We start from the raw sequence: 24,914 nt of genomic DNA, 5'->3' as shown, positions 1-24,914 counted from the left end.
GTTGGACTAGAGTTAATATATGTCCACAACTCATCTAAGTTAAGTTATAATGCCCAAACGGTTTGCACTGAGACAAAAATGTAACTATCTAGCTACACGCAGACTATAGATATATATATATATATTTCAAATATTCACCACACTTCGGTCATAATAAATAGTTAGGCCTTGCATTTTTCTTGATCTTTATCAGAAGACACAATGCCAAATTCAGCCATTTTAATACAATTAAAAAGTTACCTTATGTACCCTACGTTGTTCTACTAAACTGCATGCTAGATAAACAACAACTCACCCTTGCATATCATTCTACTACAAACTTGAGACAATCTACAGGTCAACTGTAGCCATTTTTGGAGCAGCACGGATGTCTGGAAGGGCCTGCCAACTAAGAGCCATCACAACTGCAAGGACTTCCTTTCTCAAACAGCTGTGGACTATATTACATCTGACATGATGAGCATCTCTTGAATCTACCTTTCAAATTTTCGGCAAACCATTTTCTCACTGTCCTTCACAAAGTTGACATTTTCGGCAGCATGATAGGAAAGATGTCATGTCGGCTGCTTTTCAAGTTGTTGTCACAGTGGTTAGCACCAGTTCTGTCATCTTTACTCTCCTCACAATCTCCCATCTTGAGCCATGTCACAAATAATAATACTTCCAATGGTTTTGTCAAATTTCAAATACTATAACCCAGCTGCACATCTTCAGATTTACTAGTTATGTTAATTTTTGTTGCTCATCTCCCCAGAAGCTGAAGCATTAGGAACTCATTAATTAGTGACAAATGCAAGGATACTGATAGAACTATATAAAAACACCGTCAAAAGCCCTGCACCTAATTTATTAACGTGATAATTTCTGAAACCTAATTAAAATCAAAACATTTGTCAAATATATTTGAAAACTGAATAATTTTGAAGCATATTTATTTTTCCATTTGCTAAGCAAACTAAGGGTTATATAAGCTATCCTTCCTATAATGTCACATTCACTTCTGTGTTCTAGATAATTCCCTTGTCATAACATGCACAATTGATAGTCCTTAAAGACATTCTCAAAAGAAGGTGAAATCTCATAAATTAATTTTCTTATTCATGCTGGTATTAACTCTTTTTATTTAACAAAGGTTTCCCATCAACTTTATACTGGATGTTTAATTTATATATGGAATCACAGCTTTCTGCAGCAAACAAAATTTGCACAATACATTTTAGCTAAAACACAACTGTAGAAAACTAACACATATTCACAGTGGCTATGTATGGTTTATATTACGCTGGGGTAGACAGTAGTAGGAGTGGTAGGAGAGAAACAGTGAAAGAAGTGCTGCACCTATATTGTATTTAAATATAATTGTGTACACACACACACACACACACACACACACGCGCACACAGTGTCTATGTCTCTTTCTTTCTATGGATTTAGATCAACATACAACATAAATGTCTCCGATTTGAATGGTAACAGATTTTCATCTGATCCTATATTGATCCTGCCAGGAAAATTAGAGGAGTCTGGTTTAAATAGTGGGGGGAGGGCAGAAATAAAAAAACACATTTTGTATAAATTTATATTTAGTAATCCCCAACAGCACATTTTCAGAGATAACTCTTTTGATTATAGCTTTATGTTATCACCTGCAGATTTGTCAGTGCTTAATATAAATATTTCACGGGAAAAGTTTTACATGCTATTCTTCAATCTATGTATAGTTTCCTATTTTTCTTCAACTTTTTATTTTTAAAGTATGAAAACAACCAAAAAAAGCAGGTTGTGAAATTAAAAAACAAACACACACATTTTCATGTCAAACTGTAAAAAGATTTTCTTTCTTTAGTTTAGACTGTTGTGCAAATCACAGGGTTAATTATAAATTATAATTAGGACCTGTGATCCTAAGGCCAATGCTTCATTCGGTAAGCCACACCTCCCCCACCATGCCCTTTTCTAATTATACCCGGAGGCCCTCAGGGCTAGTTATGCTGCTAAAACAAATATATCAAAATCATTTTTAACAAAGACTAATATATGAAGCAATAACATGCATTTGTATGCAATTATAAATCTACAGTATAGCTCCTTTGGGTTAATCTCTTTGACATTAGCCTGTCTGAAAAACGAAGAAGCTTATAAATAAAAAAAAAATCTCTTCCACCTTTTATGCTTAACTACTTTAAGCTTTATCATTGGGGAAAATACTCCTTAGATGCAGTAACCAAACCTCTGCATGTGTTTCACACACATCAGAGATGATAAAATAAATTATGTCAAAAATTAATGCAAATAATCTGATTTTAACTAACAAAAGGGAAATCTAAGATAAGGCAGATGCTATCTTCAACTCAGTCCTTTGCAGCCAGGTGCAACACATAGCTTATATCTAGCATCACAGACTATTATGGGATTTATAGTCCAGGGCACTAATGGTACAACGGCAGCCCTACAGACAAATCCATACATCTGCAGAGTGTCCCACCAACTGCACTGGGACTCCCTTTAAAGGGCTGGCCATTAAGTTTCAACTTCATCCAATCCAATCCTTCTTGCTCCTGTGAATTTATATTATATCCTCAAGACTGTATAGTCCTTTTTTTCTGTATTTTTTCTTAAGGGGACTTTTAACATAGATATGTGGCCCAACCTTAATCAGCCACATGGGACAATAATAAAAAGACGGCCCGATTCATTGCTATAGCTTTGGCTCTTATTTCACTTCTCTTTTCTCCTAATTTCAGTCCAGGCTTTGGTGCTTTGTGGATATGCAGAGCTGAATCAAGGCTCATTCCTTCTCAAGTGCAACATGCATCCCCAAAGAACCATGCTTGGACTGCGTGGATGCTTCCCTGGCACATTTTCCTCTCCTATACCCATGGTAATGTATCATGTCAGCATGTAACACGACACTATTTATCTGTGGATCACTGGCACAATGCATCATCTCAGCCTGTACGACAGACTGCGTTTTGAAGACATCAATAACATGTACTTTATCAATACATACCTATTATGGCTCTGGCTAATATATGGATCCAGGAAATAATAAAGAGTCTGACATTACCTGTAGTACGGTTTTGTTAACCTGTGGCTCTCTGATGCAACATGTCCACTACGGATCTATTAATCAAAGAATAAATATAATCTCCAAAGAGAGCATACAGAGATGTAACGAATGTCTGGAGCTGGTTGAAAGTTTTTGAAATTTCTATGATGTTTTTTCATGAAAAATTTGTAAAAACTGTTTCCCATTTTTCAACCAGCTCTATGAAATTTTTGTTGTATGATATAAACCAAATATTAAGGAGACATAATTGAGAATGCTCTAAAATGTAATGCAGATATTGAATTCCACAAGTTCCACAAACGACTTCAAAACGGTAATAGTTCTGGAGTCTGACAACGGTTGAAAATCTGCAAAGGCAACAGCTGCAGGGGATGCCAATTTTGATTTCATTTTGAAAGTGAATTTAGTGTTTATGAAACACAGTGACTGCTGGAAGGGCAGTGCACCAATCCACCTGTGTGCAAAAATGGGGCAAATTATAGTGAGATAATTGATCGTGTGGATGTTTGATGATGGGACTGAGAAACTGGGCCGAACACCAGCTCATTTCACACAGAGCACTGACCAGCTGTCAGATAATCACAACGTTCCCTCACCACCAACTTGGACCAGATTCAATATGAAGTCCAAGTGGTGATGGGCTCAACATCCACTAATCCAGTCCTTAACTTTTACATACACAAATCTGTAGTTACATTTTCAATACATAAGGACAAAAAAAGTACCGTATATACTCGTTCATAAGCTGAATTTTTTTAGTAAAAAAGGGAAGTACCAGAGAAGCGGGTCGGCTTATAAACGAACCAGCTTATGATCGAGTATATACGGTATATAAAACCACAAAAGCAGCAATTTTTTTGCCCACTCTAACCAATTTGATTTTTAAAATTGTTTTTACATGGGTCAATTGGCAACAGCTGTGTTTGTAGTCAAGGAATAAAACCCTAAGTAGGGAAATCTTAAAAAGGGAGAGGTAGAATGGTCCAGTGGTTAGGGCACTAGCCTGAGATATGGGTTCAAGTCCCTGATTCACCAGACAATTCCTGTGTAACTTTGTGCAAATCACAAGTCTCTCTGTGCCTTTCTTATCCATCTGCAGAACAGGGTTAATGGCACTTCCTTGTCTCATGGAGTGTTGTGAGGATAATTACATTAACGGACTGTGAGATGGTCAATATTACAGTAATGGGGCCCACATAAGTACCTAAAGCAAATAGATCCAAATGGGTGTGCCTTTACAAAATTCTACCAATTTGAATGATTTCTACCAGATTTCCATTAGAACTGGTAAAATCTTTCAACTTGGTGGAACTTTTTAAGGGCATCCACTGATGTTGCGCCCTTAAGTATAGTGAAGAAGTATCACTAATAATTTCCTTAATTGCAGTGAACTGTAATTAGTTATGGTAACTAGGGTTAGTAGGTTTTGCACAATCATGATTGGTATCTATATCTATGACACTCCCATATATCATGCATACAGATGTTTGCAGAAGGCAAAACTTGGGATAAAAAATTACAATGAACTGTCGCTTTTTTATTTTTAAAGTATGGGTAAAATTAACAGAAAAGTTAATGGATTCAACTATGCAGATGGCAATAATTTATAGTGTCCCTTTGGAGTAGGTATTTCGAGATTTCAAAGGTCTAACAACTCATCAGCTTAAAAAAAAGTCGAGGTCAAGGAAAAACGGACTGCAGTAGTGTTTCGAAATATCACCCATATTGGTTTTTGACCATTTCACATGATATGGCAATAGGGTCACAGCAAAGCTAGAGGTGTATTTTTAACAGCAGCCGTTTTGTTCCTGTCCTGCACTGACACTGATCAGATAACAAGGCGGTATTCATGAAGCAGGACCCTGGACAGCAGCTAGTTAGTTTCTTCTCTATGATGGCCTGTCATTCTGTCAGTCCTGACCTTCAGGCTGTCCTGAACATCTGAATCACATTCTCTCTGCACTTTCTCACTGACTGCAAGCTACTGTTGTCTCACTGTCTGACCTTACACAAACACAATACAAACAGACAACCCACCTCAGCTCCATCACTGTCTATTGCTAATATAGGAGATTGATAGCCACATAGAATTCTTTCTCTATTCGACCTTCATTACTGGAGTGGCATAGTCTGACTGACAGCCAACCTCATTCCCGAGAAAGCTAAACCACCAGTTGTTTTTTTGCCCTCTAAAAGTGAATAACATCCAGTTTCTAAAGAAAGTTCAATTAATATATCCATGTTTATGACAAAAGTAATACGTTTTTGTTAAATAGCAAAGATATTGACTGTATATATCTTAATGTGTATGTTCAAATGATACTTTTTCCCAAAGAGTTGGGCGCACAAATAACGATGTTATTTATTATTATTTAGTATTTATATTACAACATTGTTCTAAGTGCTGTACAATCACAGAGCAAGACATGATGCCTACCCCAAAGAGCTTACAAGGTAAGGCTTTGACTCTGCAATAAGCTAAGGGTCTGTCTAGGTAGAGCAGACTGCAGGCTTAAGACCTAAGAAAGCAAGCAACAAACGAAAGGTGGGAAAAGGAGACTGTCAAAGATAGATGGGCTTTATACACACAAATACACTGGTAACTGGTGATTAGGTAGCACATAAATAAGTATCAGTTTTCCCCAGCTGTGTGTCAGTCTAGCCTGGCTCTAAAACAAATCACGCACATTTGAATATTCTTTCAAAAAGGAATCACAACAAGGAATCTAAGGAACTTAGATACTCTGATTTCTGTCTGAGCCATAATAATAAATTAAAGGTACAGATTTACAGATTTTTTAGGGCCAGGAGGGACCACTGTGACAATCCAGCCTGACTTTCTGCATAACGCAGGCCAGAGAACCTCACCCAATAATGCCACTAATTTCTGCATCAAGCCCATAACTTCCATTTGAACTAGAGCACAGGGTTCAGAAAGACATCCAATCTTGACTCAAAAATGGCAAGTCCAGGAGAATGTAACATGTCCCTAGGTAAGGCACTCAGTCTTTGGTTTCTAAGTCAGACGTATGAACCCTTGGCTGCTGTAAAGTATGATCCAAAGTCCATGAAAGTAAAATGCAAAGCTCTGATTTACTTCAGTACATTTTTGATCAGGCCCTATATATCCTCAAAACAGAGTTAGGTCTCTGCAGTAATGCGTCCTGTGGCTAGTGGAATTACTATTAAGGCACAGAGAACTGCCATTAATAACCTTGTAGTGACAGGCACTCTTTTTTCACTGGTAGCCTCTCTGTTTCATTTCTGTTTAGGTCATTTTTGAATACTCTATTTCTAATACTCATTTGAAAAATCACAAACTCACTGGTTCCCCAAATTGCTGGATGTTCTTTTACTATCATATTATTAAATCTACCTTTTCAAAGCTTCGGAACCAGGTAAATATTGGAAATGCAAAGTGCCCAGTGTGCTCAGTGATTGAAAAGTTCCTATATATTACAGAATACAATTCTGTGCATTCTCTCTCTTACCTTTTTGGCTCTGGATTCGGCTGCGATTTGGAATCTTTCCTTTTTTTGGACTCCTTTTTGGAATCCTTTTTTGTCTCCACTTCAGTGGCAGAGGGATTAAACATTTTGCCCCCCTCGCAGTCTGCATTTGCTTGTGACCCACCAAGTAACTCTGTCATTTGTTGACTTTGGGGAATGGTTGGGATGAGTTTAAATGCACAGGGTAAAGCCAGCAACAAAAGTGAAAGAAGCAGAAGAAAGCATGAAAAAATAAATGAAAGAAAACAAACCAAACCAAATAATAAACAGCTAAAGATACAAACTTACAAAAGAAAGTCAGAACTAAAAAGAAAACAAGAAACTAAAAACTCTGTTTCCATGACAAGATGTATAAAATTAACAGTGTATCGCATGGCAGTCTCACAATATGAAATCCAGACAATGTGTATCATAATTCTGGATGATGTTTAACGGAGAGTTTACAAAAACACATAATTATTTTGTAACACTCTGTTATTCAGTAGCATATGCAGAATAGAGTGCGACATCTCAGAGTATATAATGCAACTTGGAAAAAAACCTCAATGCAAGAAGCTGCAACAGCTACTCTAGCTGTAAATAAAACAATACAGAAAAGGAAACTTAGCACTGCTACACTTTTTGCCACAGTACATTTGAGAGAAGAAAACAAGCAAACTACGGACTTGAAATTGCTCTGCAACAATAAGAAGATGTGGGGGGAAATTTTCAACAATGCTTAAGCAAGTTAGGAGCCAACTTTCAACTGGACGTAGGCTCCTAAGTTTCTAAATCATGTTTGAAAATGGAACTCAGGTGCTGGCGAAAATGCTACCTGTGGTAACTTGTTGGACGCTCTAATACATTAATTAAAGTCAATGTAATACATTCTTTATATCCATTTATGCATGTATGACAATGATACAGATTTCAGTTATGCACCCAAATATACATTAACAAGAAGTGTATCTTGGAGTTTTCTAAGTAAAAAAGTTAAAAATTATCATTTTGGATTCTGTATGCACATTTTTATTGCTTTCATTTCAACAAGCAAAGAAACAAACAAACAAACCAATTATGCCATCAGAAGAGCTGCTGCCAAACATCCAGTATGAAAACAAGTTGGGGATTGTTGTGCATAATCCAAGGAAACCTACAAAGTCATCCCTTGCTGGCATTTAGTTGCTAGATATAAATTATTCCTTACCTGTTGCCATGAACATGTGATGCACAAAAGGCAAAGCTGTAGTGAAGCAAGGTGGGGTCAATCATAGCTCCGTTTTCTGCTCGTTCTAGTAAATCTTTGAGGTAGCAGAGATGTCTGTGACAGCCTCTGACTCCATTACGTGCACAATACTCATCTAGCACAAATACCTGGCCAGGACTGAACCAGCCCTGTTTAGAAATAAAGAGACTTGATTTTAAATAGAAGATGTTAAACACAAGAGTTATTTGATTTGGAGATGTAATGCTCTACTGTTCTTATAGACAATGCAAACCTAATGGTTGGCAAAAGACAAGGAAGTGGGCTCTATCATTCCTAACTCAAATAATACACAGGATAATTGCAATGAAAAAGCATTAGAGTAACATTTAAGATAAATGTAATTCAAAATGCTGAAAAATGTTTCAACTATTCTAGTTAATGCCAGTACTCAGTATTTATCGTTAGAAGATTCTTTTATCTTTAAGGGCAGCCAAAGACTTGTATATCGAAACAGCACAAAATATTAACAACACTGTCGTGGGGGAGATGTTGTATTACGCTCTTCCCCTGGTAAGAGCAGATAATTATTCAGTAATGACTTTTATCTCTGTATCTGGCAAGTATAGGAATGAACCAAAGACACACAAACAAGGTTCTACAGTATCAGAACTGGAGGATTCACATTTCCCTCATTTCTGTGAGGAGCCACTCGGATTAGACTCTTTGGGGACAGCTAAAGTAGAACATGCAGCACCAGTCTGTGAAGTCATTAGCTAGAATAAGGATTTTCTCATAGAACCCTTTTAAAATGCTGCAAACCCATCAATATTTACATGGAAATGTGGCTGCTAAACAATTGGTAAGATGCAGCTCTGGAATGCATCAAACTGCAAAATCTTTCCTCTTTTAATTGAAAAGTTCCTGCAGCGGGCGGGAGAGTGGTTGAGGCAGTGCACTGCCCCTATAGGCAACTTCTTTGCCACCCCATCTGCTACCCCAAATGCTACATCTTAGAAACAACGCTGCTGTGAAAGATTAAAATATATTTTCTACCACTCAGATGACACCAAATCTTTTCTAGATGCCAAAATAGCTGCTTTGAAAAGAGTTGAAGAAATATCAATTAAGAGCTCAGTCAAAAGACATAGAAAGGGATTTGCTCATCCTTGTTGGGCCAACTCCAAAAACAGATTGAAAAAAGCATTGAAATAATGAGGGGGAAAATCATGGATATAGGAAATAGATACAGTTCGTTTTATTACTGGGATCACCAGAAAATTAAGATACAGAATAATGCAGAAGAGATGCCTGTAGAAGTCCATTGTTTCAATTGGTCTTTACTGGTCCTTGCGCCCAGGGTGAAAGTCAATTTCCTTGTCTTTCTCTGTTTCCCTTTGTTACATGCGTTGATCTTTTATCCTCCTCCTCTCCCCCCCCCCCGCAAAACTGAGGACTTTGTAGAAGAGGGAACCAGAAAGGAGTGTAAGAATTAACTTGAAAGGTAGATCTGTGGCTTCTGAGGCATTGTCACAGGACGACTGGGATCAGCCCCACCTGTGGCACACTTAGCTCACCTCCCCAGGTAGAGAAAATGAGCAAAGACACATGACAGGCAGGTCAGGAGGTAAATCAGACCCCTTCAGGGATGAAGATTAGACAGAATCCTGCAGGAGTGCCAGAGAGAGGAGGGAGACTCCAGGTAGGAAGTGCTGAGAGTCACTGCTCAAGAGAGAGCAGGGAAGGTCTCAAATGAGCCCAGGAGGGGCTGAAGAGAGAAGACAGACCCTCAGGAAGGAGAGAGAGCTTGAGACTGGGCTGAAGATGTTTTGTTTTGGGCGTGGCTACCCTGGCAGGAGTGGACTTTTTCGATAATGGCATAGCCAGATGGCCATGTCACAACCGCAAGCGAACCGGGCTGGAAGGTTGGGAGATCCTGAGGCAGTGGCCAGGCTCAGCAGGCGACGCTGCCACAACAGTTTAAATTACCTATGATTCATGTAGCAGCGATGCAATGAATGTCCTACAATGGATCTGATCCTTCGGGGGGGAGGGGGAGATCCAGGCCCCACTGAAGTCAGAGAGGAGACTCCAATTGAGTTCAATGGGGCCAGGACTTCACCCAGGAGTTATGGCGGGAAAAAGATGACAGGATCAGGCCCAGGGAGTTATCTAGACTTGCTTCCCTAGCTGTGGAAGCGTCGTGAACCTTTCAGGGCCTGCAGCTACGGAGGCTGCTCTTTATTCCATAACTGCTGCCGCTTGCTCCCTCTTTCAGAGCAGAGTCCCAGACTCCTGGGCGTGACAGAAGGAAAGATGCTGAGCATTGTAGCTGGGGGCAGCCTCTTCCATGGCAGAATGACAGAAACCCCGGAAAGAGCCTTACAGGGACTCAGTGCACAGCCGTATAACATGACTCCCTAGCTGAGGACTCCAAAACCAGAGCTCAGACGGGGAGCTGAAGGGGGCCCACTTGTCTGAAAATGTCTTCTTCCCCAAATCAAAGTGGATGTGTGGCAGTCAGGAGGAGGACAAATGGGCTGTCCTTCCATAACAGCCGTAGGTTGGGGAGCAGACTCCTCCAATCTGGCAACAGGGGGGAAGAACCCTTGCAGAACTGGGAGAGGAAAAGCACTTACTCCCAAGCAAAGCTACATTTCTTTAAAAACAGTAGGGTCCGGGGTACAGAGGCATGTGGTGGTGGCAGCTTTCTCCTTTGTTCCTCTTGTGGTATAGCTACAAAGCACAGGCTGCAAAGTGGTAGTATATGCTGCTCTCTGTCCAGCCCAGTGCAGGATCCAGGATTTGTAGGAAACATTACTGAAAGGCTGGTAGCTTTTTTACACGCATTCCCCCAAGCCCTCAGGCAGCTCTTGGCCCCCTACTGGGTTTTTGCCTGTGCACCAGCGTGTACATGTCTGGGCCTCACACCTCAGGCCAGCCATGCAGTGTTCAAACTGTCAGAAGGTCTCCGAATTGTTCTTCGCTGCTGTGATGGGGTATAACGTGACTGAATGTATCCGCACTCTAGACCACTGAGCGTTCTAATGATACTCATCAACAACTCGAATTGCACCCAGAAGCGAATGAGAAGCCTGGACAGAAATGCTAAGGGTAGCAGACACCACTCAGGAAATGGAAAGAGAACACTTGGCAGCAGTTATAGAGACGGTGCTCAGGAATTTTCCATATGAACAGTTAACTTGGTTTTTTTTTAATGTACAATGGAGTTTCTGCAAAATTGAAACTCTCCGTGGGACTTAGATTCTGCTGAAATTTTTCTATTTTTCCATTGAGAAAACAAACAAAAAAATATTTAGCTTCAAATAGGTTTCACATTAAACCCTATTGTGGTGAACTGCCTCATGGGAGTTGAAGTTCAGGGCCCCACTGTCTCCAATGGGCTGGGATTCCTGGTAGACTGCCTCTCCCATGATGTAACACAGTCTCCATTTTGACTGAGTAGTGTGGTGCTTTGTGGGGATTTCATGGTTGCAGGGGCATCCTGGGAGAAGTGGACCACGGAGGGAGCATGTTCCATACGGGGAGAATGGAGGCATCCAGCTTCTGTGTAAATTTCAAGGGTACCCCTAAGTAGAAGGCAAGTGTCCAAGCTGAAGGTACCAAAGGCATGGGTACTTCTGTGAGCTCAACATTAGAGAGGAACAGCTGCAGTCTCCTGGCCAGAAGATGAAAGGCAGCTCTCCTAATTGAAAATCCAGTAGCAAGAGGACCCCATGGCCATAACCGTGTATACTCTGGTGAACGGTGGGTAGATGCACTCAATAAATGGCACGGGCAAGACTCCTGCTCCTTTTCCTTAAATGCTTCTCTCTGCCAACAAGCATCATTTCTGTCTTATCGGAGATGGGTCATAGCCAGGTTGTTTTCATACAGATACCTGTCCCAGGAGACTGCAATCTGGGTTCAGTGGAAAGGGGACAGAACTGAGTATTGTTTTCTATCTTTCTCACCATCTCCTCCAGCAGTGCCAGTCAACATTCGCACACACTGAACAACAGATGTGACAAGCGAAGAATTCTGTGGGACCCTGCACACTGAAGTCCTATGGGAGGAAGAGCCACTGCCCATCACCCTTCTGGAACCATTTGGAAAGGAAAGGGGGAAGCTACCGAAGAGCCATTCTTACAACATTGCCCAGACAAGTCAACAAAACTTTATGGCCAATGGCATCAAAAGCTGCTGAAGGTCAACACAGACCCTTTTTACGTAGTAAATCAATCTTTGAGGTAAACACAGTCTCAGTTCCACAGCCAGGTGTGAAGCCACACTGAAAGGAAGGAAAGAAACCTGTGGAATCCAAGTGTGGCCAGAAAGGGTCCATCACCACATTCCTTAAAATGGGGAGGTTTGAGACAGGATGGTAAATGGTGAGACTAAGCTGCAAAGATCCATGTGCCTTGGGGCTTATATGAGCCCCATCGCTCTAGTGGCTTCTTAAGCAAGGGCCCAAACACCTCTTTAATAATAAGAAGTGTGGCTGGCAGCTTTCCTCTTGAAGAGAGACATTAACAATCTTGTCAATAATGGCTTCTATGCTTCTCCCTCAGCTGTGAGTCTGTTTCACAAGCGACTGGTCGAAACTCTCCAAATGTTCCCAAAATCTAATTAAGTCAAACTAGTCACAAGCCAGCCAGTAAGACCTAATGGGATGGGGTTGGTCTTATTCGCAACCAGCCATGCCTGAGTAAGCAGACGCTGCATGCCGGGGTTGCTGCTGGCCATTGCCCCTCACATGTGAGATAGTGGGATCCATGCTCTGTGCCTGACAAATGTCCTTTCCCCGCCTGCTCTATCAATAACCTCCCAACAGGGGGATTTCCACCAGCCCCTCCCTACCCCTTGAGCAGACCTCCTTGGCATCCTGCAAGGACTCCCAAAGATCAGCTGCACAAGAAGTGAGGGGCTGCAGAGCAGAACGCAGAGCGCCTCAGACCCATAAACCCAACCTCCCAATTATTCCTTCTGAGCACTCCCAATGCTTCTCCAAGGTGAACATGGAAGCTCACCTGAAAACTTGCTCAGCCTGGTCCTTTCCTGGGCTTCCACCACCAGGACCGAGCAAACATGCAGCAACTGAGGACAACAAAGAGGACCCCAGACCTTCCCATCTATTCCCCGACACATGCAGCACAACTGAAAACGCATAAGCAAACCCCCTAATGAACAGCTAGCATCAGAACAAAGTCTTGGCGTTAGCAGGAGCTGTTACTGTTTCAAGGGAGCCTCTTCCTGCTGCTCCGAGTGATGACAATAATTCTACTAAAGGAGGCAGAGGACTCCTGTCCTACATGGTTGTCCTACACTGCTTGGGAGAACAGGATGAGAACTACCACTTAGAATCAACTTTCCTTCATCTCACCATCACCATCCCCTTAGTCCATTGGAGAAGATGAGTTCCTGGATGCGGTAAGATGGGTATAGGTCACTGACAAAATACAAGAGAGCCCTGGGGTGTAGAGGGACTGGCTAGGTGAAAAAAATGTTTAATCCCAATGACAACCTCTGGGTGGTTTACAGGAGTATCACTTGCTTCCAATACAAGAAAGCTTCAATTTCCGAGCTTATGCCATTGGTAGAAGGTGAAGATTTTTGGCACACCAAACATTCCATGTACATAAAGTTAACTCTTCTGCTGAGATTTCCGTGCATTATTTGTAAAGGGAGACCCAAGTTGTACTGCTGCTTGGCATAGGAACAGACCCAGGGTGCACTCAGGTGGGATCAGGACCTAACCCCTCTAGAATGCCATCTGCATATCGGGCCTGATCCAAAAACCACTCAGGTCTATGGAAAGGCTCCCCCTGACTTTTAAGGGCTCTGGCTCTTATAGCATTTCAAACATGGTAAGTTACTGTTCATTCTAGAAATCCACTGTACAAGTCCTGTACATTAGTATTTATTTGTATTATTGTAGAACCAAGGAACCGCAATCAAAGATCAGGGGCCCATTGGGTTGAGTGCTGAGCAGCCAAATAACAAAGATGACAAGTCATATTTGGACAATCTTAATATTTTTTTCTGTTTAATTGGTGTTATAACGCACTGGACCAGATCCTGCAATCCTTTCTCATGTGAGTGATCCCAACAACAGGACTCCTGAATGAATATAGATTACAGGATCATGCCCAACATCTGGTAACTTCTCAGACAGAGCAAACTGTTAGCTGCTTGGAACCCTATTCATCAGTACATACAAATACTGGGGCACATGTATTCTGGTGTAACTCTACTGACAAAGGGGATGGGACCGTACAGATTCCTTTTTCTCCTGTACCATCATCTGTAAGGCAATGGTGCAAACTGCAAAATATCATTGCTGCTGTCTATAATATTTCCCCAGCTGTGAGTTTGTCTTTGCAGGAGGTAACATTATAAAAAGTGCAAATATAAATGGTAACACAGAATCGCTACTGCAGTCGAACAACAGTAAGTTCAGGGTATATTGCCGCTTAAAAATAAATACCGTGGGGGACCAAATTCAGAGCTGGCAAAAGCAGGGACCACTCCTCAGGCAACATGGGAGCAGCCCCCACTTGCACTAGCTCTGACTTTCTTTCCTGGTGTTTATATCACTATAGACCAAAGAATATACTTGCCAGACAAGAATACGAATCATTAAGTCTGTGGTCCAAAGTGAGGCGCTGAACCATCTCAAAGAGTGAAGCGTGGTCAAAGTTACAGGGGTTGGAAGAGATAAATTCATCCATGCCATGCTTTTGAGCTCTATCTGCATCTGTTCATTTATACATATAGAGAAAGACACAATTTAGAGAAATACAGCACATTCTATTTGACATATACACGAGAGAGAAAAATATACACCATGAAGCATGAAAGCTAAATAATTCTCTTCCCCTATATTGCCATTAACTTTTATTTCCCCAAAATATATTCTTCACCTCCCATTGTCAACTTGCATCACGTTTTGACTATCTTATTGCATTCAGGCCAAAGCTTTTAGAATTAGCATCTTGTCAACTGCTCTTTATAGTGCATTTATTCTGTATTTAAAAACAGAACACAAACCCAATAACTTATTCTGTATCTTACAAAACACAATAAGCTAACAGATTTTTGGCTTGCAAAAGTAAATTAACTCCTATTTAGTTATTTGAGATTAATTATATAATAGATTCTGCCATTCTAGTAAAGTTATGTCTGTAGCAATTTCTCTAAATTTACTAGATATAAAACCAGCTATAATTTTTTGCATCAAAATGCCAATATTTGTCTCCCCCAATCTCAGATTTTGTTACAACAGCTTTTAAATGCTATCTCAATGAAATAAAAAAGATGCTCATTTAAGCATTGCTGATAAGTTAAATTGAGATGTAGTTTGTTGTCACGAAGGAAGTAGCCTGATCGTGTGCAGATTGAGTTAGCCATTTCAACAGACAGACAGAATTTACTCTGCTAGGATTATGAGCTGCCATCTTTTGTGAATTAATAGCCTCAACGTCTCTGATGTGGGTGACGTCTATCGGCACAAACTCCTAGGGGCTAACTAATTAATCTCAACATATATAACTAACATTATACTAAATTCACCAGTGGAACCAAAACAAAATATTCAGTGTAGGTGTGGCCAAGGAGAGATCCCTAGGCAGTAGCTTTGTTCTATGGAAAATGACTAAATTAAAAGACACTTTCCACTCTCTTTTTGCATTTACTCAAGTTTCCTGCTACATGGGTTCTTGCCAAATCCCTCACAAATAGAGCAGGGTTTAAATCTCACTCTGTTTACAACTCCTAGGGGCACTGTGTGGTCTTGAAACAATTACGGCGGCTGAAAGAGCACAAAACCACAGTAAATTAAAATTTAGTGTTTCTTGCTACTAATTTGGTATTTATATTTGTTTCTAAACCAAACTAACCCTTTCCAATAAGACACAAAAATATGCAACTTAAAAAAAAATAGAAGTAAGACTTATATGGAAGCAAAGAATTATGTTAAATAGAAGATTAATTAAAGATTTAAAATTAACCTATGAAAGACGGTGTCATTTTACAAGATGTCTTGGGAATGTCTAAACCCATAGATATTCCATCTATTATAGGAGACATTGTCTACATTTTTCTTGATATTCTGTAGTTAAATATATTGATAGCATTGCCCATCAGAATGACAACATAGATTCAAAACGTCACATTTCAATTAACTGCAAGCAATACTTAATTTGGCAGGAGCTTGTAATCGTTTTGATTAGAAATCTGCTGAACAGGTACTGTGGTTTAGAACGTATGTTACAGTACTGGGGCTAACTTTTTCTATTTTGTTCAACATAAAAATTCCCATTTGCCATCTATCTGCCTAATATCTGACCCCCAACTGGTTTTTCCCTCCCTGTGACTCCATGCATCCAGCATGAAGAGTGAAACAGCAGGTCCATGTAGAGTTGATGCTGCCTACGGATTAGCTAGTGTGTGTGTGTTGGCTCCGAGGTGTGGGGCAGCCTCCCCAACATGGAGAATTAGTGCATCGCCTCCATGACACATTTAGTCTCCACCAGCCTACGGCATAGGATCTAAAGTGCACCCCAACCTTGGGTCTCTCATTGTAGCGCACTATCAACACACCAATAGGCTGGTTTCTATCTATTTTGACAGATTATGCCCCATCCTTTCTGTCCCTCTGGGCCAAGATCGATTTGATTAATATGAATACACTACTAAAGGTTTTGTATCTGCTGTTTTCAATTCCACATCTAGTGCCCATAAAATAGCGTTACAATTTTAACAGCTATATCAAGGCTTTTTTTTAGTAGACTGCTGCTCTCAAATTTCCTCGAGTAGACTGCAAGCTGACAAACTGGCTGGAGGCCTTAATTTGCCAGTTCTGCTCAGATATTTTATTACTTTTCAATTATGAGCCAGGGTGCACTGTCAATCTTGTTGTTTAGCAAAGAGGATACTTTCTTAGCCTTGAGTAACCCAACTAGAAGTTTTAAGGGCCATTTCCCCCTTTTTTTGTTGAACCTCTTTAAACTGATCTGCTAGAAAATATGTAACTATAAATTACTGCTACTTTCTCCCTTTCACACTGACCTGGGATGCCTTTCAATTTCTGTTCACGAGAGGGACCTGGGGCAGATCCTTAGATGGTGTTAATCTCATAGTTTAACTGACTTCAATGGAGCTAAGGATCTGCTCATGGTTTTTGAGACCTCTCTGATCAAATATAAGTTTACAAGCAATCTACACCCTAGAGCAGAGGACCTATACAGGTCCCTAGGCACAGCCCACAAAGTTCAGTGGTCAGTAGGCTCTTGCCAAATTCCACTGCACTGTAGTAAATTGACCCCAAAGATAATTATACTTTAATTAGTCTTTGCAAAGCAATGCCTTACCCAGCTCCCAAGTATGTACCCACTTGAAATCCTCTCTATCCCCCCAAAGATCTGACGGGCTCAAAATGACCACATGAAGAGACAGTTACCGTAGATGGTATTTTATGAGCTTGACTGACCAAGATGTATTCCAAAGAAGGGCAATTTGCATGAGTTCTGCTCATTAAAATTATTGAAAATGTGACCATTTCTGGCACAGAAAGTAAGCTTCACGACAGCAGTCCTCATCATGGTTCAATGCTGCAGCTCTCATCTACACAAAACCACTCATCATGTCCAGTAGTTGTTTTACGTAGGTAGACTGCAGGATTAGGTGCGCACAAACCACCATCTTGGATTGAAATGAGGAAATTATGCTTTCAAGAGGAGGTCTTTCATGAAAATTAAATGGGATTTGAATTGGAGATGTCTTTGGAAAATGATTCTATTGCATGTTACGCACACACATATTTAACTTAAATAAAAATAGTGCACAGGTCTAGCTGCTCAAAATTCTCTGGACCATTTAGGATATGTCTCCGTAGATAAAATAATTACAACCCTACACTAAGTTTGCCTTCGCTCACTGAATTATTTTACATTACAAAATAAATGCACCACTCAATCTGCAATTTGTTTTTGTATCTTGATTTTTTAAAAATTATTCCTAAAACTGAATTTTAGAAGCCAATTATACTAAAAACATTTACCTACCTAGGAAAAAGCAAAGCCTAAATACATTGCCCCAACCGCCTCAAACAGGCACTCAAGATTTTAAAGTAACAACTATATCTGTATGTAAAATAATGATTTTTATATAAAACAGTCATCTTTCAAAATAAACAATTTGTACCGCTTGAACGCGCCTTTAAGCAAATTACAAAATAAAGGTAGATGGCTCAAACTCAGACCCAAATTGTACATATAATTTGTAGACACTTTTAATAAATCAGTAGTTTGGCCTTATGACTCTAATCTGTTCTTATAACAATGATAATTAAATACAAAGAAAAAGAGAGTGTTATGTGCTGTTTCTGTAATTTACAATCCCTTTCCAAGGTGCTTTGCCAAGTTAGTTGGCACTTCTTTATTCAAGGCCCCAAGACAACATTATGCTACTGGCCAAAAAAAGTTGTTTTACATCTTAGACTGTGAGTAAAGTTATACTGGCATCACAAACTCTATTAACCTTCGTTCTTGAAAACTATGCTGTAGCCTTTTATGCTAAACTTTGAAATTTACATTATTGCCCTTCTTAATACATTTCTCTTATTGCAATTTTATTTTATTCTACTTGTAGCATTACAAAAAACTGGCATGTCTATCTTGTCTGCCTTAGCTATCCTTACTGTGGTTCTCTGTCAAACACATATTTTGTATATATGTTTGAAGTCATAGTCTTAAAAATCTGTCAATGTCAGTAAGACATAGATATGAAAAAAAAGGAAGAAAAAAAATGCCCCACCACTCTGTTCTATTAGGGCAGTCCTTCTGTTATTTACGACAGTCAATTAAAAGCAACAGACAAAAAGGTCAAACATCCCTTTCTTGCTATTTGTGTTTTTGTTTTGTTTTTTTCCCCCTGGTGTCTTTTGCTACAGTAAGAATTTAGGCAGATTTTGTTAAGACTGCTGCAGTTCACAACTGGGGACAAGCTCCATAAAAGAATTCTTGTTATAAAAGGCTATGGGTAGCCATTTTATTGTAAGAATTTCTGACTCCAAATTATTTATTTTCAGTAATGAGTGACTTTGTTTGAGTACCAAGGGCAACTGAACATCCAGTAAATTTTACAACACATTTGTTTATAAAACTGTAAATTAAAAGGTGACTTTGTATCCTACTCATCTGGAAAATGTGTACTTGTCATATCTGCTTGACATTACAAGAATGAAGATGTGGTTTGGACGGTAACAAACAATGACACTAGTCAACCTCATCAGGAGACATGAAATAAAGGAATGACAATGATTGATGGCAGCTATTCATTTACAGATATTTCTAGAAGAGTCTTTATTGGCATGGTCAGACTACAACGCTAAGTTTTTCAGTAACTTAACTCTTCTTCAGCTATGCACAACAGTGGGAGAGAGGGCAAGCAGAACTGCAGGCGAACTCCCTGCTCATTGTGTTGTGCCACACAGTTGACTGCATGCTTTGAGGAACAGCTAAATTTCTTCATGGTCTCATAGATTAAGCAGAACTTACAGAGACTCTCAGAATGACTACTTGTTAACAAAACACCAAAAGAAAGTGCCTAGGAACTGAGGTTTGCTTGAATCTGTAGAACTGAAAACACTAGCTCACGCTGCTACTGTTCTAGTCAAATAAATAAATTAATTAAATAGGACTTAAAGCACCATATTGTTGTTTCTTACTGAATTGCTGGCAATGATATTTGTGTCCCTTCCTCTTTATGTACGATATAATGTTGCCACTGATCAAAAGTCAATCCAATTAATATTTCATATTTTACCATGATTATGTCCCTCTCTGCAAACACTTATGCATGTAGCTTTACTCACCTAACCCATTGAGAGCAACGGGACTACTCAGGTGAATGAAGTTACCTACATGCCCGAAGTTACAAGAGCTCATTTTTAGTATTGTTACTGCTGTTTTAAATAATGAGACAAGTCGGTCACACTTTTTCTTACTTGGTTTTTACTTTTCCCTCTACTGGATCTGAAAACATATTTTACAACTTCATTTTAAAGATTTAACAGTGAATAAACCATTTTACTGTAAATTATTAATTATACTATATTTTTAAATGAAATCTAAGTTATTCAAGGTTCAGTAGTTAAGTGAATTACAGTTTATAATATGTGAGAAAACCAAGTGGTTCACAGAATAAGTAAAAATTAGATCTTAGAGAAATGCTACTTCTAGGATAAAATATTTTTTTTAACTGTTTTTTTAAATATTTTGAATTTAATGATGGGGAAATATACAACTGTTTTAATAAGTCATTCATGCTTTTTAAAACACAAAAAAGCGATATATAGTCTATTTTAAATTCATGCAAGTTATGTGAGAAGTGAATTAATATTTTAATACTGCATTCCTGATATGTAGCATCTGCAAGTTGACAATACAAGAAGACATAATGTTCTCATGAGATTTATATATATATATATATAAAATAAAGCAATTAAAGCACATCAGACGCAAATTCATTCATTCTTTCTTTCTTTAAAAAGTGTTGAAATCCTTAATTTTTACCAAGTCAACGTTGTGTGGCAAAGTTGGATCAGAATCCTCATCAGACATCCAAAATATTTAAAAGATAAAATAAAAGAAAAAGTAGTATCTGCTAAGAAGGGGTAAAGAAATTCTGCCTGCAACCTGGGGGTACATTTATGCAAGAAAAAAAAAGGAGTATTGTTTAATGCTCAGGAGGGTAGATACCACCTGCTCCTTCTCATAATTGCATTCAGAATACTCCAAATACATATTTGCCAGCTCTCATGACCAACAGCTTCTACTCCCTCTTAAGTAAAGTATGCACTCACCATGTGTTTGAGGAACAGCGTTTTAAACATGAATAAAGAATTAGTACAGTGTATATTTTATTTAAGACTGAACAAATAACTGAGGAAAAAAAATTTATTCCACAAGTTTAAACTATTATCTTTCTGTTTAAATAGGTATCTTTATAGGAAAATAACAAAAAGAGGATAAAAAGCTCTTATAGCAATTTTCTTAATTTATTATCCTTAAAAAAGCATTTCTTTGATATAAAAATGACATTTGAGACCACATGTTAAACATTCAAGTATATTTGTTTTTGGGAATAGGAAGAGTCCCTATTGTGACTAAACTATTTTAACGCATAGTGGATTGTCTTTCCTGTCTGGAAATATATATAGTAAACAAAGAGCTACAGTTTGTTTTCAGAATAACCCACTATTGATTTTACATGATCAGAAACTGTCAAACCATGAAGACTCATGCTTGGATGTGCAAGGAATGTCTTTCTGTTTTGGGTTTTGTTTCTTTGAAGTACACCTTGTCTTGCTCAGTTAGGCCTCTTCAGGTTTACTACCCTACCTTTCTATTCTTTGAGGTGTCCATGGTTACCCCCACACTGCTGGTGCACTACACCATGCTAATAATTGGAACGGAAAAAAATGATAGAGTGCAAAATGATCTGTTTTCAGGCATTAAGCAGTCAACTAGATGTAAATTCCATGAAACAAAAAAAGGTATTATTTACAGATTTATTGTGATGTTAATTAATATTTACATCTTGGAATGAAAAATAGGAAATGTTAATGATTGGCTTTACTAAGAGGATCAATTGATGCCAATGTGAAAGCCAGGGAGAGAAGGCAATTATGCAAACATCACATGCATCCTAATTTCAGTATGGAAAGTTACATTTCAAACCTAAATTCAGGAAAATAACATGGAAAGTTTTACTACAAAATCTAAACATGAGAAAGATTTAAGTGAAAAATAAGCACATTGCATATGTCAGATAATCTAGTCTGATTATCTGAGCTGTGCTAGCTACAGGGAAGCACTTACCCTTGAGTCCAGCTAGAAGTTAGCAGGGTAAGAAGGAACAAACCAGAATAACATAAAGACTAGCAACAAGGCTCAGGAAAGCAGACAGGAACCCTAACCTAGCGCTAAAGTACTTGGGGGGTTCAAGCAAAGAATGAAAAAGAAAACTTAAAAAAAATCCCCCAAAACAACAACGACACTTACAGCTGAAAATTTCTTATGAAGCTCAATAAACCTAGCCATTTATTATGGTGGAACAAATAATTACAATTCTCAAAACAGCCAACTCTTGGTATATGATGTGGTTAACAGCCATTAAATATAAACACACATTAAAAATGAAGTATAATCACAAGTGGTATGTAAAACAATTACTGACCAATCTTTAACGTTTAAAAGAATTTTTTTTCAAAAAATGAAAGCTGAGTATGATTTTTTTTGGTTTAATGTACTACTGACATAGAATGGACAAAGATTGGTGCTCCCATACAAGTGACCACTTTTATGAAGCTTAATATATTGCCAAAGGGTGTAATATATCTTGGCAGCATTATTAACTACAGTACTGTACATCATTTCAACAGTAAACAAGCATGGCTTTGGGATTTTTCTCTTATAAATGCAAATATTTGAGAAAAAGTATAGCTTTGTGTTAGTGTATTTTTTTCTTTTAAATTGTAGCAAAACAACAATAAAAAGGCAGAAATTCTCAGTCTAACAGGTGCTGTTTCACCCACGTAAAAGGGATTGTAGAGTCATACACAAATTAATGAATAGCAGGATCTATTTTTTTCCAGTATTTAAATTGCACAAAAAATACACTCCACCCTTGCTTAGAGCTGTTTGTTTATTTCAAAGTCAAGTGTTGCTAGCCAGTTAGAAGACAAGTTGAGTAATGCATAAAGTTTATATTTGCTAAGTCAAATTATGTGGGAACCAAATGAATTCAGCATTACTCCCAAGTTTCCCCACTGCAAAATGTGTTGTTCTCAAGTTTCTGTTTAACAGACAGCTACATAACAAGACTGGGGTGTTGGATTTGTGTGTGTGCGTGTGTGTATAACAGAAAACAGTTCTACCATCTTTAAGCTGCTTACTCTGCCCAGGAAAGCAATAACAAAACAACTTATAGAGACACTGCTTTAACATTTACTTTCTTGCAAGTGCTTCGTTTGCCAAGAACTTTACCCTATAATAAGCAAGAAAAAATAAGATCTGCAAGGTATATAGTTAAATGCACAAGAATAAAGTGCTTAACAGTAGTCCTTACCTTTCTGCAGGCAACACAACAAATAAAACAACCCACCCCCAGCAAACCAACCCCCTTTTTAAAATGCAATACTTGATTTGTTAGAAGTTAAAAGATTTAATCCAGATCTCTATCTATAACCAAAACACTTGACTGTAAACATCATGTGTGCATGAAGGACTCGCTTCTGCTTTTTATGACTTAAGCTGCATGTATTTTACTACCCAATGATCTTTTAAATGAGCACGGTATTCTGTCCACAGAACATACACTAATATACAGGCATAAAAAAATAAGCTATTGGGCCTAGCTCCTTACTGCTGCCATCGGCAGAGAGCAGCTGAAATGCGTGGATGAATCTGGGCTCTGGCATGTTTTCCGCTTTCCTCTAGTCGCTTGTGTAGGAGGATCCGTTAATCTAGATACTGTGGAAGAAATATGCAGGCGTTTGTCTGGGTTCCCAACTCTGCACTTTGGAATTACCCTCTTGAAAAGGTTTTTTTTAGCAACTTTAGCAGTAAGGGGCTCCAACGACAGCAAAAGTGGTGTGGAAACCATTCTGCCAACGAGTCTTGGTGGTAGCGTAGAGGCCAAAGGCTTCAGATCTTAGGCTGGTGAGGATGGAACAAGGCCCTGAGAAGAACAGAGGGCTCTGCAGGGATGGCTCTTTATTCTAATTGATCACAGAGGATGAGTTTAGGGGTCTAAGAGCCTGGCTTCTTTAGTTGGGAGGAGGGAGGAGAGAACCCAGCCTCGGTGGAAGAATGAGAAGGAAAGTGCAAGTTCAAACTTGTGGAGTTTCTACACCTGTATGTATGGATAGTGTACGGGAATATACAGAGCATAGGAGAATGAAGGGGCATGCCCCAAGTCTTTGATGGAGGGTTGTGTAATGGTTAGAAGAAGCTAGGACTCCTGTGTTCTGTTCCTGACCCTGCCACTCACTCACAGGCAAATCGCTGAACCTCTCCATCTCAGTTTACCTATCAGTACAATGGGTACAGTCCTGCTTATTCAGCCCCTTGGGTGCATATGCTGAGGTCACAGAGGACAGGATGCGGGCCCTGACCATGGGCAGAGTGTGGCTCTGAGTTATACCCCTTGGTACTCGCTGTCTTCAGTTCCTGTAAGGTGGTGGGAAAGGCCTACTGCAAATGCCTTTGATTAGTGTATATTTGTTAAGGATAAAGGTGTCTGAGAATGGGGACCTGCGAACACGTGGACCAGACTCCCTCCCCAAGTATGGCCCTTTTGTGCTGCTCTCGCAGACCAAAAAGACTCCTCGGTTGGCATAGTCAGCTCTTATGCCAGGTCTGGTATAGGGTTATGTTGGGAAGAGAAGGGCTGTGCCCAGGGCTGCCGGTCTATAGCAACCGTGCCGACAGGCAGCCCCTTACAGGATGCTACCCGCTAACATACTTTGCAGTAGCTCTGAGGCTGCCCTAAAATATGCCACAGCTGGCACTGAACCAGCCCTAGCATCAGGGAGCCACATTCGGCTCCTTGCTCCACCCCTCTTCCTTGCTGCTTGCTTACGATACTTACGAAAATGGCTACTGACCAAAAAAGTTTTGCCCCACAAACGGATGCAAGGAGGACAGGATTTTGAAGAACCTTTTGACAAAGAATTTGGGTGGGTGAAAATATGATCCTTGTGATTGCACCAAGATCACCATGCCCCAGACAGGTCTACTGAATAAGCACAAGACATATGGGTTAAATCTCCCAATATGTAAGATGCCCTGTTAGTCAGTTATCTACACTGTGACTTTCTTCTTGTGGATGGGAAAAGCATTCCCGTAAAAGAGAAGGTTGGGCTTTGGCCCTATTGAAAATGTTTCTCCCAGAATCTCTCTTCTATCAAGTATTGCACTTTAAGATACTCATTTTACAATCTCCCCTCATAATTTGTTTCTTGAGTTTGATTGTGCGTAAAACACAAGGTTAACTGGTTATGAATTCACTGATGTAAGAGCAGCTTAGAAATCACAAAAAAAATATTTCAAAAAGTTGGAATTTTGTGTCTGAATATTTATTCACA

At 39.3% G+C, this 24,914-nt stretch overlaps 1 protein-coding gene across 13 annotated transcripts in view; it reads right to left on the bottom strand.

Annotated features, from left to right (window-relative positions):
- The window catches only part of CADPS (calcium dependent secretion activator), a 367,289-nt gene that overhangs the window by 101,420 nt on the left and 240,955 nt on the right, over positions 1-24,914 (bottom strand). For 12 of the 13 annotated variants that reach the window (XM_065408642.1, XM_065408643.1, XM_065408648.1 and 9 more), the window contains exons 12-13: positions 14,383-14,519; positions 7,766-7,953 (exon numbers count right to left, since the gene is read on the bottom strand). In XM_065408642.1, the coding sequence (XP_065264714.1) occupies positions 7,766-7,953; positions 14,383-14,519 (325 nt within the window). The remainder of the gene's footprint in view (positions 1-7,765; positions 7,954-14,382; positions 14,520-24,914) is intronic. The other variant, XM_065408654.1, reaches the window with a different exon arrangement.

The sequence above is a fragment of the Emys orbicularis genome, chromosome 7 (assembly GCF_028017835.1).
Source record: "Emys orbicularis isolate rEmyOrb1 chromosome 7, rEmyOrb1.hap1, whole genome shotgun sequence".
In the NCBI taxonomy this organism is placed as follows: domain Eukaryota; kingdom Metazoa; phylum Chordata; order Testudines; family Emydidae; genus Emys; species Emys orbicularis.
The sequence above is the reverse complement of the archived record's forward strand: the minus strand, read 5'-3'. Positions and strand labels throughout refer to the sequence as shown.